The sequence below is a fragment of the Mustela nivalis genome (genome assembly GCF_964662115.1).
Source record: "Mustela nivalis genome assembly, chromosome: 1".
In the NCBI taxonomy this organism is placed as follows: Eukaryota; Metazoa; Chordata; class Mammalia; order Carnivora; family Mustelidae; genus Mustela; species Mustela nivalis.
The window spans coordinates 131,359,258-131,375,593 of NC_139020.1; the positions used below are offsets into that span (position 1 = coordinate 131,359,258).

Sequence of the window (16,336 nt, forward strand, 5' to 3'; positions counted from 1 at the left end):
CCGGTGACACTGAGCTTTAAAGACATCTGCACAGATAGTTCTTACTGAGGGAAGAGCACTGCTTTGGACTGAATTGGGTGGTCTTCTGAAGACTTCAATCCTTGATTCATGTTTGCTGTTTTCGTATCGATGAGGCCTGAGTGGCAAGTCCTGCTTTGGTCTAGTGTGGTACCTGAAGCCACACCTGCCAGCTGGGCATTCGCTGGCCACCAAAGCCTTCCACCAAGCCTTCCAAGCTTTCCAAAGCTGTTCCACGACAGCCTTGGAACCCGGGGGTGGGGGGGTACCTCAGAGGTCAGGGCAGGCATACCGTTTCTCTAAGCCTGTTGGCAGGTTTGAGAATGATGCTCAATTACTTGAGTTTGTTATATGTCCAGAGTCACAGAATTTGTGTCAAGGAACAAACCTTTTTTGTTATCTAGAAGTTCCCTTTTATAAGGACATTAGCACTTCCGAGACCCTGTAACTTCATTACAGATAGCTACAGCCAAAGCAGCAGCAGCAGCAGCCATGTGTGAAGATGGGGACACGCAAAGCCAAGTCTTAAGTGGAAGGCATTTTCAGCCTGCAGCTGAGGTCAAAGCAAGATAAAGGGAAAAATCTAGAATTCAAAATCTTATGATTAAACTAATTTCACCGGAGGACTTGAAATTATTGGCAAATTGTTTTTGTAATTCTCAAAATCTATGTTCCTGGGATGAAAGGAAATTCGGTGTACTGTCCAAAAGCAGACATAGATCCCTCTATAAAACTAGACTTGCTTATCGTGAAAACATAATTTTCCTACTTGATGTGCAAATTTTAAAACATAAAATTAAGAAGCAGTCTATAGAAATCTAGTGATATAAAATATATTAGTATAGTAACAGTTCTCAGAACCATATCCATAAATGGAGAAGTTTGCCTTATACAAATAGAGGAGTTAACTTTCAAAACAATATTCTTACGAAAGGCATTTCTGGTTTCTGTCTAGCTTAATAAAATATGAATTTTTTACTTGCCTTTGGTTGAAACATTCTGCTTTTCATCTGCTTGAGTCTTGTATTAAAACCCTAATATATATATATTAGAGTTGATCAAATTTATGAAATGGGTTTCTGGGGTATGTTAAATTCATAGATTTTCCTAATGCATTAGTCCCAGAAATTTAGGGAGTTACTGGTAACTGGACACTAATAGAAAAACTATTAGCATCAACTACACAAAAGCAACTTGTACTTCATAAATAATATGAGCTGTCCTCGTGGGAAGTTACCAGGGTTAGCAGCAGGATGATCTCATTGCTGAGGCAAGACCCATAGCTCTGTGTTTACAGGGATCAATGGAAACACATTTGCATTAATGCAAATAATGCTTCTAAAGCCAACCATTCTACTGGCCTTTATTACATTGACATATTCATGTAATATATAGAGAGAAAATAATGTAACTTAATATAGTTTCTCACTTTGACTCATCTGTTGATGTCATTCCCCATGTATTTGCTGTTGTCTACTATGAAATGCTTGTTCTAGTAGCTTCATATTAAATGTGAATGATTTCTCTATTATAATGATGAATTTCTAAGTGAGCCAAGCAAATAGTTTATTGTTGTCATTTTAAAAGAAATGTTTTCCCAAAGCACTTTACAGAAATATTTTTAAAAAGACAATTCTTGGGGTGCCTGGGTGGCTCAGTCAGTTAAGCGTCTGCCTTCGGCTCAGGTCATGATCCTAGTATCCTGAGACCGAGCCCTACTCATCAGGCTCCCTACTCAGCAAGGAGTCTGTTTCTCCCTCTGCCTCTACCTGCCTCTCTACCTGCTTGTGCTCTGTCTCGCTCTGTCAAATAAATAAAATCTTTTTTTTTAAGATTTTATTCATTTGTTTGATAGACAGAGATCACAAGTAGGCATAGAGGCAGGCAGAGAGGGGGGCGGTGGAGAAGCAGGCTCCCTGCTGAGCAGAGAGCCCAATGCGGGGCTTGATCCCAGGACCCTGAGATCATGACTTGAGCTGAAGGCAAAGGCTCAACCCACCGAGCCACCCAGATGCCCCAATAAATAAAATCTTAAAAAAAAAAAAAAAAAGACAATTGTAAGTGGAAGTCAATAGTAGAGATTATACCACCTACTGTGTGTAGCACCTGTCAGGTGTTACTAGATTCCTTTCTGCTTTTGTATGTCTTTCCGGCTGGAATGCCCTTTCCTCAGCTTTCCTTGTGCAGTTCTACTCCTACAGCAGGACACGTCATGGTGCTGTGGAAGAGCAGGGGCTTTGAAGTCAATCAGAATGCATTGTTTCTTAGTGGCAGTCCCTTTGTCTGTCTAACCAGAGGACCTTGGGGAAGCAACTTAACTCTCAGGCCCTCAGTGTTCACACCTGAAACACCAACACTATAAATACCCACCTCCCGTGGGTTTTGTGAGCCTTAAATGAAATAGAAGGCACCAAGGACACACCTGATGCAGAGGACGTGTTCAATGGCTTTCATTTTGATTCAATCAGTCAACATTGGTACTATTTATAATTTCAGCTTGTTATAAAGCTGCAGACGTCGGCAGAGATGGGCCCCCACTAGATCTAATGGCCCTCCCCATGTTGTCTGTGCTCCCCCCGTGCCATGTGCTCTACAGTCAGTCCTACCTGTGAGCTAATGAAGCAAGACCTCAGGCAGCTGGGTGGGCAGGCAGGACGGTCCACCACCCGGCCCCGCCCTCTCAGCCTGCGCTGGGTGCACTGAGAGCAGCCCACAGCCCAGAGAGCTTGCTGGGGAATACCCAGTGGGGTTACCTCACTCAAGGACAATTTATGCAAATACTGCAGGAGTTGAGGATTACTGAAATCACTCTCTGGACAAGAACTATAAACTGTTTACTATACATTAACATAAGTACCCACCCTAACTGTAAATATGTACCCTAAAACTATAAAAAGACATAAACTGGCAGTTCCTCCTCCCCACGGAAGTGGTGAAAACATTTAGTAACAGGTGTGGCAAGATGAATCATCTCTGCCAAGGTCTGGATGTGCTTTCTTCCTGCCTTCTCGAAGTTCTGCTGATTGTTTATTGTGGTGCCTGACCGTCTCTGAGGCTGGTTCCCTCTAGAATACCCCTCCAATATGGTCTGCAAAACCTGCGTGGTTGACTTCCAGACCTGGGAGGCTTCTCGCTGTGTTTGCATTCTCCTCCCTGGTGGAGTTGATATACTGCTCATAACTAAGGGGGAGAGTGTGTGCTCAAGTCTGGTCCGCAGACAGAGCGTCTGTGGGTCGCCATGACACTGTTCCGGAACGCGGCATGGTTCCTGAGGGAAGAACCAAGCAGCACTCGGAGGGCTTTGAGGACAGGAGGTTTATTTAATGCCAGTGGGCTCAGAGGAGAGTGATCTCCAAAGGTCTGAGCTCCAAGCACAAGCAAGAGGGGTAATCTATACACTTCTACTTCTGCATACTTGGCACTTTGGGTGTGCCTGCGAGGCGGAGCAGGGAGAAGAACTGGGAAGAGCCCTGGGGCAGGGACTGGGGCTCCCCTGCTGGCTTGGTGGGCCATCTTAGGACACAGATTTTTCCTCTTCCACACCACCAGTTACTCCCCCACTAAATAACCCGTATGCCTACTGTGGCTTAGGCGGATTTAACTTTGTCGTGCCCAGTAGCACACGGGCTACAGTGGCAATGCCACATCTTGTTGTGATGATTTTTTGCCTGGAGTCCTGGGTCAGCAACTCTTCTGTATTCATCTGTAGCACTTAATTCAGGGGCCCCCACTAAGAGGACCTCAGTGAAGGATTGAGCCTTCAAGAGTTACAGAGCATCCGAGGCCGGCGAACTTCTCTCTCCAGAACCTTGAAATGGATGTGCTGGCCTTAAACTTTGCATGTATTTTATAAACCGAAAGGTGCTTAACTGTTTAACCTTTGGTGACACTTTAAACTGGAAGAGCTTTCTAAGAAGAATGTGACTTCTTGTTTCTCTCAGCTTCATCACACCAGGCTTTTCAGGTAAAACTAAAACTAGTAATGGATGTTTGAAACATTGCCAGTGAGTTGTGCTCGTCCAGCTAATCTTGCGCTGCCAGAAAACTCTCTGCCAGGCCCCCTGGATCAATGGGGGAGTCCATGGTCACATCCGCTTGCGAATGCCTTAATGGTGTGCGTCCTTTCATTTACTCCTCACAGCATTTTCAAGGTAGTGTTTTATTAAACTCATTTTGTAGGTAGGAAATTATGGCTCATGATTTTTAATATCCTGGTATGGATGGCAAAGCTAATGAACAGCAGAACCAGGATTTGAGCCCATAGAAATCTGTGCTCTTTTTGCCCCCACACCTTCCCTGGTAAGGGTGTGTTCTGACCACCTTTTCCCCACAGGTATGCGGGAGCCCATGCCTAATGCTGTTCTGTTCTCCTACATTCCTGCTCTTAATTGCTCCTTGTCCTGCCCATCTTCTTCCTGACCAGGTTCCTTTCTTTCTTTCTTTCTTTCTTTCTTTCTTTCTTTTTTTTTAAGATTTTATTTATTTTATTTGACAGAGAGAGAGATCACAAGTAGGCAGAGAGGCAGGCAGAGGCTCCCTGCTGAGCAGAGAGCCCGATGCGGGGCTCGATCCCAGGACACTGAGATGGTGACCTGAGCCGAAGGCAGCGGCTTAATCCACTGAGCCACCCAGGCGCCCCACCAGGTTCCTTTCATTGCTGGTATTTTTTTCCCACCTTTTTCCTATTTGCATGATGGAGGCACAGTTAGCTAGTTCTTTGATAGTGGGTTGTGACAACCACCATCCTTGCTTAAAGAAGTCCTTGCTTCTTCATATCTGTCATTTTGGCTTAACATCAAAGCTGAAAAAGGTTACTGATGACGGTATGAACCTTTTTAGTATGCAAATGATGTCATGGTATGAATGACTTTATATCAGTGTAATTGAGCTCTTTATTCATTTTTATCATTGCCTGTTCAATATGTCAAGCTATGAAATAGAATGTTTTAAGTTACAGGCATGACTCAGATCTTGAAGAATGAATGTGAAAATACTGAATCCCAAGTGTGAGCTCTTCCACTGGAATATAGGCTTCTTGAAGATAGGGGCTATATCCTGTTTGTCCCTGTGTCCCCAGTCCCTGCTCTGGGCCCTGGATAGTGAATGAAGGCATGAATGAACACCTGTGTTGGCCTTAAACCTTTTTGTGTTCACTGTAATTCTCTTAGAAGGATAGATAAGTTGATAAATGCTGTGTGACTCATTTGAAGGACCTGGTGCATTTAAGAGGCACGTTGATTATGCTCTGGTTTGTAATTAGTCAAAATAGGGTGTTCTTTCTTTGAATTATACAAATAATCCAACCTAAATATATTTGGTTTCTATAAAATATTGACTGTGGCAGTTAGTGTTAAATACTATAAAGAAAAACAAGGCAAAACAAGCATCATAATGGTACCCAATTATGGTACAATTTTGGTACAAAAAATGGCTATCCCATTTTCATAGTGATTTTAGAGCCAAAAGGATTACTTCAGACAGATCTTTTCCTAACATTTTGGTAAATAAAATAATCGATCAGCTGTGCCCTTATCCTTTTCCTTTTCTTTCTTTCTTTTTTTATTCATTCAAGCTTGCCTGCTAAAACAAACACACGTAATTTGGAATAAGAACTCAAAATTGAATCTTTTATTTTTATTTATTTTCTTTTCAAAGTTGAGTCTTTTAAGATCATTGCTAGGAACACTAAAAATACTAGTTTGAGTGATATCATTAGTGATGCATTAAGTAAACACTGTTTTAAGGGGTGCCTGGGTAGGTCAATTAATTAAACATCTGGCTCTTGGTTTTGGCTCAGGTCATGCTCTCAGAGTTGTGAGATTAAGCCCTGCATTGGGCTCTGTGTTCAGTGCGGAGTGTGCTTGAGAATCTCTCCCTCTCCCTCTGCCCCTCCACCCTGCACTCTCTCTCTAAAAATAAATAAATAAATCTTTAAAAAAACACATAAAATAAGTGCTGGTTTTTGATCCTCATGGTAAGTTTTAAACTAATTTTCAGATGAAGGCATTTTAGCTGAAATGAGTAAGGTGTGTAGGTGGCAGAGCTCTCTGTAAGATGCTGCTGAAGATTTTGTTAAAATGAATGACGGCAAATATAACTTAAAACACAGATCAGATGTGTATACATATTTATTTGTAGCTTCTCATGCTGAAACTCCATTCAGCATTGACACAAGGTTCAAACTCAGTGTCGTACAAGCCTAACTATGAAACATGATACTCCCAGTCTGTTCAAACCACTACTTGGAAGGCAGGATTTTTCATTTTGTACATACACGTTTGGACTGAGTCAGGGAAGTCAGATTAAAGAGTGTTTTGCCTCAGCACCTCAGCCTGTTTGGAGAAGAGAGCCCCCTGCTCGTGCATAGACGGGCACTTGGTCGTCAGGTGTAACCCTGTGTCTGGGTCTTCCCTTTGCAGATGATCCAGTCCCTCAAGGCCGTGATTGAAAATGCAGATGCTGTGTATGAAAAGATTGTACATTGTCAGAAGGCAGGTAAGTGAACGTTTATTTCTTCTCTTTTAAAATGAAATTTGTAGCATCCTTATTTATGTCCTTAAACTATTTTGCCTTTTGCTAGAAACTATATCCAGGAAATCAGATGAAGAATTATTTTTCCATAGCTAAAGAAAATACTAATTCACTGCTTCTTGAGCCTGGATAACAAACTCACTTGGGGGAAGCTTTTAAAATATACTGACACAGTCTGGGTTTTGGATGAAAAATTCCTAGCTGTTAAATGTCCCGGGTGTTTCTGGTGAGCAGCCAAGATGGAGAGCTGCTGCCCTGACCTTCTCCTCAGCTTGCCCTATGCTGCTGACCCCCCTTTGATCCCCCCATGACCTTCCAGCAGGCGGTGGGAAGGGTGAGTGGGGCTTGAGCAGAGCTCTCTCTGCTGTAAGTTCTTAGAAAGGAGAGTAGGCATCGGTCAGAGCCTCTTGACACTTTTTAATGCACTGGCATGTTCAAATGCTGATGGATTCATCCATGTAATATCAAAATGTTATACCAGACTATAAAATGCTACCATCTGATGAATTTTAGCTGAGATAAAACCAAAAAAAGTGTTCTGCATTGTACTAAGAATAGACAAAATGGAATTCTTTCAATTTTCCTATTTTGTTAGGGCATCAATTTGGAAGTTGTTAATATGGAGAATATTTATAATGAATAAATAACAATATCTGTCCTTAATTTCTAGGATTTCTGGTTGCTATTCTTTTTTTTTTTTAAGTCTTTATTTATTTTTTGTAATCTCTACACCAAGTGTGGGGCCCCAACTCACAGCCCTGAGATCAAGGGTCACATATTCTTCCAAATGAGCCAGCCAGGCGCCCCTGGTTGCTATTCTTTAACATCAAGGGACTATAAGTACCACTTAGTCTGAAAAAAAAAAAAAAATCATCTCTTATCTCAGAAATGAACTTGTTAAAAACAGATCAAAGACAAAGATACATGTGACAGTTTTCTTTTTTGGTGTTTATCGAAGGAACATTCACATTAGTGACTAGCCAACACACGAAAATCCTCATCTTGTTTTATTCATTAGCAAAGTGATCTTTCTACGTCTAGTCCTTTCTGGGCTAATACTCTCTTCAACTGCAACTAGAATGAGATACTTCAAACACCATTTTTATTCTGTCAGTGTTGTACCAAAATTATCCAGTAGCTGACTAGAGTCTGTTGTATCAAATCTAAGCTTCTGACTTCCCATATAAGGTTATCTACTAACGGGCCAGCCCATTTTGCCAATGCTTTATAAAATTTGTTAGTTAAATCATCTGTTCATTCATTTAATAAATATGTTTTGAACTTCTGCCATACCAAAGGTACTTGTAAGATGTACTTGTAAGAGCTATCACATCCCAAAATATTAAAAGTAAGCAAGATAGTTGTTTGCCTTCTAGAACTTTTCAGTTAAACAGGAGATTATGAAAGTAATCACACATACTCGAATGTATTGAGTACTTTCGCTGTGTTACTTAGGAGTCTGAATTTGGTTGGTGGGGCAGTGGGGAGCCATTGATTTTTTGAGCAGAATAGAGAGAATTTGAGCTTTAAGGTGGTGATCACAATATCTGTGTGCAGAGAATTTTCATGGGCAGAACCCAACTGGGAGGCTGCTGGGAACAGTGAGAAGGAAAGGAAGAGGAGTGACGGTATGCATCCAGCCTGGCCTTTGGGCAGCCTTTCCCACTTCTCAGTGTGTTTTTCCTTAGTCAGATTTTCATAAGCCTCTCCTCTGGTAAGACTTCTCTCCCCTCCTCTTGGCCAGTCTGTACATTTCTTTTCTTTCTTTTTTTTTTTTTTAAGATTTTATTTATTTATTTGACAGAGAGAAATCACAAGTAGATGGAGAGGCAGGCAGAGAGAGAGAGAGGGAAGCAGGCTCCCTGCTGAGCAGAGAGCCCGACGTGGGACTCGATCCCAGGACCCTGAGATCATGACCTGAGCCGAAGGCAGCGGCTTAACCCACTGAGCCACCCAGGCGCCCCAGTCTGTACATTTCATACAGACTTTTGTCTCAATGGTCTTCCAGGAGCCCTTTGTGATTGCAGGAGTTACGTCACCTAACCATTCTATTCAGCCCTGCAGAATGTGTTCGATTCAGCTCACAGAGCTTCAGTGACTGTGTGTTTTATTAATGTGTTCCCTGTCCTTTAAACAGGCCCGTGACCTGCAGTGCCACAGGCTTGCATGTTGAGATCTCTGTATTTTACCCACGGCACCTGTTCTCACATTCTACACAGGGTAGTAGAGTACTGACTAAATGTGATTTCACTTGTACTAAGTACTCAGTTCTACTCAGTTCATGTATTGTCATGAGAATTGTGGACTGTTAGAATCATTTATTGGACAAAAAAGATCTATTTATTAAAAATTAGAGTTATTGTCAGTTCTTCGTGACTTCATTGGTTTATGAAATGTGACTATTTCTAGCATAATGCAGCTTTCCGTTGTTCTATTGAATTTCAGTGAGGGATATATTTGCTTGTATTTAAAAAGCTGAAGAGTGTTGCCTATTAAGAACTTTGCTTGGAGGGCAAGCAGGAATAACCACTGTGTAATAGTGCGGGATGCTCTGGGCTGGAAGGTCCTGAGAAGCACAGAACGATTATCTTTTGGTTTCACAGCTACTGCTGACCGCCTACACAGCCCTTCTGTTATCCTAAGTGCTTATTTTTAGAGTCCTTGATCTTTTGTTTCTCATGTTTACAGTTATCGGAAGGGCATATAGTCATTAGTCATATGAAGAATTGCTAATTTGTATTGGGCTCAAAAACATTTGCATGAGATTTTACTTCTGATAAATAATTGCTGTTCTGCTTACAGAACCTTAATCTGACAACGACACAATGAAGATACAGGTACCCAAGCGCTATAAATGAGGATTCTTTTAGAAGCATTTCAAACTTCTAAACCCAAATTTATATTCTAGATAAACTTTCATCCAAACAGCTCCGTGAAATATGGAATCACGCAGCCACCTCCAGCCCATGTTCAAAAGCGTGCCCAGTTCAAGCAGGTGCAGACTCCCAGTGCTCTGGTTCTTTTTTTTTTGAGATAGAAATGAATATTGCTCATGGTGTTCTTAGGGAGAGAGGGGGTAAGGCAAGAGAAGAATGCTAAGAAGTGAAGACCTCCAGCCAGGGTGGGCTGGGATCCTGCAGATTCTGGCAGGCCAGACACATGGCCAGAAGCGACCCCCTTGGGGAGGACAGGGCGAAGGAGATGAGTGGTTCAGGCAGCCTGCAGAGCCCGTTCTTTTAAGAGGAGAATATTGCAGCACAGGGCTGGGGGGTCAAAGGGACTTCTTTATAAGCAAATCCTGTCCCTAAAATTAGGAAAGAGCCACTGGAGAGGTAAAGAGGAAGACCTTAAAAGATGAAACAAAGTGTAAGGAGGGAAGAAGGGAGGAGGGCAGAAATCCAGGATAGTTGTGACCAACTTGACCTTAGAAAGGGGGCTGGGCCCCTCTTCTTCCCAGACACTCCAGATAGCTGTGACCTTGAGAGAACTTCCAAGGAGGAGAGGACCGTTTTCCGTTGGGCAGGTGGATGCGGACGCAATGCCGTAGGAGGGCACCGGCCTCGGGAGTGAGAGAGTGGAAGGGGGACCTCCGGACAGGGGCAGAGTCCAACGGCCTAGTGCCAGTGCAGGGACAGGTGGCATGGGGGGGGGGGTGGCGATGCAGGAGGGATGGAGGGCGAGTGGGTCTGGGCCGATGCGTGAGTGAGGGAGGGGTCAGTCAGATCTGGCGTGGCTGTATGCGCGTGAGTGTGCATTTCCAGGACCACAGGTGAATGAACACACTCTCACTTTCTCCTAAACCTAACACATGCTTGTGTTTCCAAGACAGGGCAAAAGGAGGGGAGCACAGGCAGGGGAGCAAGACTGAGATCTGTGGACGGGGAAGCTTCCTAGGAGTTCTTTAAAAAGCTTACAGAAGGTGTGGCGCCTGGGTGGCTCAGTAGGTTAAAGCCTCTGCCTTCAGCTCAGGTCATGATGCCGGGGTCCTGGGATAGAGCCCTGCATTGGGCTCTCTGCTCAGCAGGTAGCCTGCTTCCCCCTCTCTCTCTGCCTGCCTCTCTGCCTATCTGTAATCTCTCTCTCTCTCTCTCTGTCAAATAAATAAATAAATAATCTAAAAAAAATAGTTTATAGAAGGTGATAAAAGGGTATCCAGATTCTTTCTGGGGATAAGTCTTTTCCACTATGTATTATCTATCTCTCTTTTGCTGGCACAAAATGGCAGCCTATCTTTGAATTTTAATTTCCTCTTTGGTCACTGCTTTGATCTGCTTCGTAAAGGATAGGAAGACGAAGTAGAAGGAAACCCAAACTGCCTTGCTTTAGCTCGTTGGGTGTTTTTATCTGGTGAATTGAATTGGAGAATAATTTGCTCTCCAGAAAGGGAAAAGAAGTCAATGACTTACTTTTTATTAAAGACAGTGAATTAACACACGCACTTACTTTCCCCTCCCTTCTGAACCTCATTAAAATGACGGTTAGGGTTTGTTGGGTTTGTTTTTTGTTTGTTTTGTTTTTTAAGGCATAAGTCCATCAGGACAAAGAAACTGAAAACTACCCGAACAAGTGGCAATTGGCTTAGGTGGTGCAGGAGAGGAGTTGGAGGCTGGCAGCGGACACTGCATGCAATCTGATTTATACTGCCAGCCTTGCCTACCCCCCTGCCCCCCTACCTGCGCAGAACCTGGGGGCACCAGGTGCCTCTCTGCAGGTTGGGGTGAAGGTGGGGATAAAGAGAGAATCATCTGAGAGGGGAACTAAGGAGCTGTTAGACTGCAGATGCCTGGGAGACAGCATGTGTCCTGACAGCAGAAATGTGAAAATAACAAAATTTTCATCCTTCATTTGGGCAGTTGAGTAGGTAATGTCCAGGAAAAAAAAAAATGGAACATTATCATCATGTTACTTAGAAATATGGACATAAACACTAAAACAAGAATCAAACAACTAAAGGGGTCGAATATAACTAGTTCTGGAAAGGGGGAATGGGTAACAGCGATTTGGCTCTTTAAACTATGTACATAATATTGATAAAAATTAAATTACTAATAAATCTAAATTTCATTTAAATGACTACATTAAACAACAGAAGAAAGAAGGAAGGAAGGAATCAAGGACCAGAAGCTGTCCCAAGAATCCCTGACTGAGAATGTTCCAGGAGAAGGCATGGGCCACACTCCCCAGGTGTGAGGACAGTATTGAATGATTAGGTGGGGTTTCTGCCAAAGAAACCCGCTGGCATCGTGGGCAGGCCCAGTGCACAGGTGACATCCGGGTGCTTGGGTGGGCGACCGCCTAGTTCCTCTTCTGGCAGGAGAATTGATTCTACCCTCTTTTTGAATGACGGGGGAAGATCAGGCTCTAAATGAAAGAAACCCCAGCCCACCCCAGAGTTATTTAAATAGAAGCCCCTTTTCTAAAAGCTCTAAGGGATTCTCATGCATGGTAGGGTCACATCATTACCTAGTGAAGTGGGTTATAAGCTAAATTTCCAAATAATGAAAGCTTTTGTTACCCTTCGTTTTAATCCTTTTAATGGAACACTTTCTATAACAGATTTTGTTATAGAAAATCTTCCTTAAACTTGCTTTACCAAACATAATTTGAACTTTCACGACCGAGGGTCATTTTGAGAGGCATCTGTTATTATCTTCCAGTTTAATGTCCCCCGGTCCCCCAGGAGCCCGTATGTTCCTACAGGACCCCTAACCCACTCTGCCTGCTCAGATCCTGTTCTAGGGTTAATGATTTATTCGTTACTTCCATTCAATTTTCACTTCCTACTGCTAATTTGTACTGTATCCGACTGCCTGTTAGTACACCGACGCTTTTTTTCCTTTCTAATTTGCTGCTTCTAGTCTGCTGAGCAGTTGACATCTCCCCCGTGGCCAGGCTTGATAGATTTGTCTCACTAAACGCAGGTGAGAGCCTGACGCACTCCCACTCAGAGAGAACAAGCAGAGCACTGGGCCAGGCCTGCGTGTCCTGCATTTGATTGCTCCTTTTTTTATTTTGCAAACTCCTCGGATCTCAGCATGTTCCTAGGAGCTGGGGTTACCAGAGAAGCAACCTGTCACCATTCGTCACTTGCTTGGCTCACATCAGTGTCTTACCCAACACAGTAAACGTAAAAGCAGCCGTTAAGATTTATCCTGAAAGCACCTCGCAAGTTTGCAAGAGGAGATCTATAACTTCTGTTTTCATTTATGTCAGGGTGTTGCTCACCTGTGTCTGACAGAAGTAAGAGGTTCTTCCCTGGGGATCCATAGACCTGTGTTCTTGTGCCTTGTGTGTACCGTTAGGTTAGTCACTACCCCTCTGTCCCATTTTTCTCCTTCTGAGTGACACTGAAGTATGTGATTCCCTCCTGGTGCCGTGCGGGTTCTGAAATGCAGTGACCTAAGATCAGTCGTCTAATTAGCAATTTTGGAATGGCTTGCTTACAGTTACTTAAAAAGATACAAGATTAAACAAGCAAACAAGCAGCCCCATCCAGTGGCATGGGGCCACTTAAGTTGCAGCCGCTCCACGTGAGTTTCAAGCGGGGAAGTTAATGCCTAACATTGAAGGTGCAGAGTGACCTCTCTGAGTGGGAGACATGGACCTGGAGGCAGACCGCAGAAGTCCTCCAGGACGCTCTGCATCTGTACTCTTCTTAAAGAACGGAGACTGAATTGACAGATCCTCCCCCAGCCACTTCATTTAGCTCGGTTAGTGAAGGCATGGGAACCCAGGAAGTTGCAAGTCTGCCCCACCTGCCCTTTTGTTCCCCCAGAAGAAACCTTCATTGCTGATCAGGGAGACTAAAGAGAATGATCACAAAGGTGACATCTAGGCCCAATTCAGGGCAAAAAAAAAATTCAGAATAAGCACCTGGTACCTAGAATCCTCTGCCTTACCACACTTTGCCATCTCCTGTGCCTGCCACCCAGTCGCATTTTAAGATTCCCACAACCACCATCTTACTAACAGAATTCCTCCTAAGTGTGGTGTGAATCTCCTGGGGATGCTTGTTTTAAATGTTGTCCCTTTGCCTCACCACCAACAGTGAATCTGAGGGGATAGAGCTCAGGAATTTGCACCTGAATGAGGACATTCAGGTTTTTGAGAACCTCTCTTTGGAGGGTGGAGTGGAGCAGGCCTGCTCTGGGGTTCACACTCCACAAAGGGAGAAAAACTCTTCAGACACAGACATGTACTTGGTCGTGTAATTGGTTGGCAGCCAAGTTGTCTTCTCCAGGGGTGGATCCCCTTTTCCTAACATCCCTTTCGTGGGTGAAAGTTCTCCACAAATGAAGGGGAGGGAATTTGGTGGGGATGCTTGACCTTCCTGAGATACCTGTCTTGTGAGCAAATCCTAAAGCTATGCTTTCTTATCACTTCTTCCCCCCTCCTCCTTTGTAAACCCACAGAGTCTAAAAGCATCACTTTTCATTTAAAAAGGAACTCTCTGGGTCATCTCCATAGGAAAGGGGTCAGGCTGCTGTCAATTCTGGCACTCCTATACACTTTTTTTTGTTTGTTTGTTTTGCTACTGTTCTATTATACTCATTTATTAAAGCTTAGAAGAACCACAATTCAAATAAAGTCCACAAATAAATCGTCTTTCTCAGACAAATACCAGAAGCTTATATATATATGTGTACACCTAATTGATATCTTTGGGTCTAAAATAAATAGTTCCGATGATCTCTAAGGCTTTTTCAGCTCTGAAATTTTATGGTCTACAAGTCTCATAATATAATAGAAATAAGGCATTGTAGTGAGTAAAAGTGAACAAATGCGTTCTAAGAATATTTAAACAATATTTAGAGATATGTCTTCTTACAGGAATAAGGAGTTTAAAGCAACTTTAATTAACCTGTATTCTTTCATTACAGGTCAGTCAGTGCCATGTCAAAAACATGTCATTATACATGTTAACATAGGATAGGAAGAACACAGTTAGGCATTTGCAAAATGTGTTCAATGACAAGATATGCTTATTATTTATTAAAGCTGCAAAAAAATTGATAATAATGAAAGGACTTGAAGGAATGCAGGATCCATGGAGGCAGAACAGAAGGAACAGGGCTTTCTATGTGGGCCCAAGTGTAGAAGGCCTCGTTACCAAGCTGTGCTTTCTGCACACATGAAATATATCGCCCTGGTTTAAGGGAAGTACTTGCTTCTGGAAGCAGCAGAAATTAGGTTTGGAAATAGAACTTGCTTCAAATGATGGAAGCCTTTTAATTCAAGGATTAAGTATTTGGGGTTGCCTTTCTAGACCAGCACTTCTCAAAACTTGATTCAAGGAATACTGGTCACGCTCTTCAGCAAAGGATCTCATCATCAACTTTTCATAACAATCTTACTCCCCTTTGGAAATTCTCAGTATACATTACCGTGCTAAATATCCTCCAGTTTAACTCAGTGTGTCCTGAACTTATATTCTTATAAAGCCCTTGTTTCAAGTTCTGAATGCTTTAAGAAATTGCTGTAGGTGGTGGGGGTGCAAAATAGTTTGGGACAGGCTTGGGGACTCATTGATTGACTCATCTCTGCCCTTTGCCCTCCACATTCAGAAGCTCCTCCCAGCAAAGGAATGTGGATGCTTGCAGTGTGAGAACAGGAAGGAGTTGACCGTGAAGACCTGTGTCAGGTCTGGTGAGCATGATCACAGTAGGGCATCACTGCTATAACAAATACCACGGACAGCACTGTTTATAAACAACAGAAATGTATTTCCCGCAGATCTAGGGGCTGGGGAGTTTCAGATTATCATGCCAGCAGATTTGATAGGTGGCAGGTGATGGTCCAGTTCCTGGTTGGTAAGTAGCACCTTCATGCTGCGTCCACACGTGGTGGGAGGGTCTAGGGAACTCTCTGGGATCCCTTTCCTAAGGATACTAATCCCATTCATGAAGGTTCTACCCTCACGACCTAAGCACCTCCCCAAAGTCTCACTTCCTAATACCATCACACTGGACATTAGAATTACAAAATATAAATTCGGAAGAGGACACAAACATGCAGACCTTAGCAGATAGTCCAGTGAAAAAAGCTAGTAAGCTGTTGAAGCAACTATAATGAGGCTTGGGATGGAGTCAGGCTTGCAGACAGAACTGGTGTATCCATATGGAAGAGTTACTTGCTTGGATGAGTTCTCTAAGGAACAAGGGGTTGGGAGGAAATACTGAAAATCCAGGGACATGATTATGAACCTCTAATTCAGTACTGGTTATTTTACTTTAACCTCAAGTCGTAAAAGCATTCCTAGCACACCTGATACCAAGCAGTTGGCTTATTGTGTTTTCTTGCAACTTGAATATAAACTCTTTGGGGCAGGAGTTTACTTATCTCATATCCCAAACTCCGACAGCAGTGCCCAGCATTCGGCAAATATATGTTGAGTTGAATTAAATGTTGAATGCTGCACTCATTCGATCATTCTTATTCACCAGACACTTACAAGGTCCTTACTCCCAGTGCGACAGAAGCTGGGACTTTGTTCCCTGTTCCCAGGGGACTTGGGCAGAAGTTCCAGAGACAGGCCTGTAAAGAGAGCCCCACTGCACAGCGTACTTCACACGGTAGCAAGAGGGCACGCCCTCCACAGCACCCTCTGCGATCAACTCCATCCTGGGTGATCAGCGAACCAGATCTCAGAACAGCAGCTTAGTCCTGCAAGTGGTTTTTCTGGGAATTTTAGGTCAGGACAGAAATTCCAAGCAGGCAGGCAGGAGGGCATGTGCAGGGTGACACAGGACGGCCCATGCCAGCAGTGGCCGTGACAAAGGCAGGAGCA

The 16,336-nt window shown here is 43.3% G+C and overlaps 1 protein-coding gene across 6 annotated transcripts in view; it reads left to right on the forward strand.

The window, feature by feature from the left end:
* PLCL2 (phospholipase C like 2) overlaps positions 1–16,336 on the forward strand; it is a 195,629-nt gene that overhangs the window by 146,933 nt on the left and 32,360 nt on the right. For 5 of the 6 annotated variants that reach the window (XM_082684932.1, XM_082684928.1, XM_082684931.1 and 2 more), the window contains exon 5: positions 6,438–6,513. In XM_082684932.1, the coding sequence (XP_082541058.1) occupies positions 6,438–6,513 (76 nt within the window). Of the gene's footprint in view, positions 1–6,437; positions 6,554–8,331; positions 8,515–16,336 lie in introns of all 6 variants that reach the window. The other variant, XR_014299221.1, reaches the window with a different exon arrangement.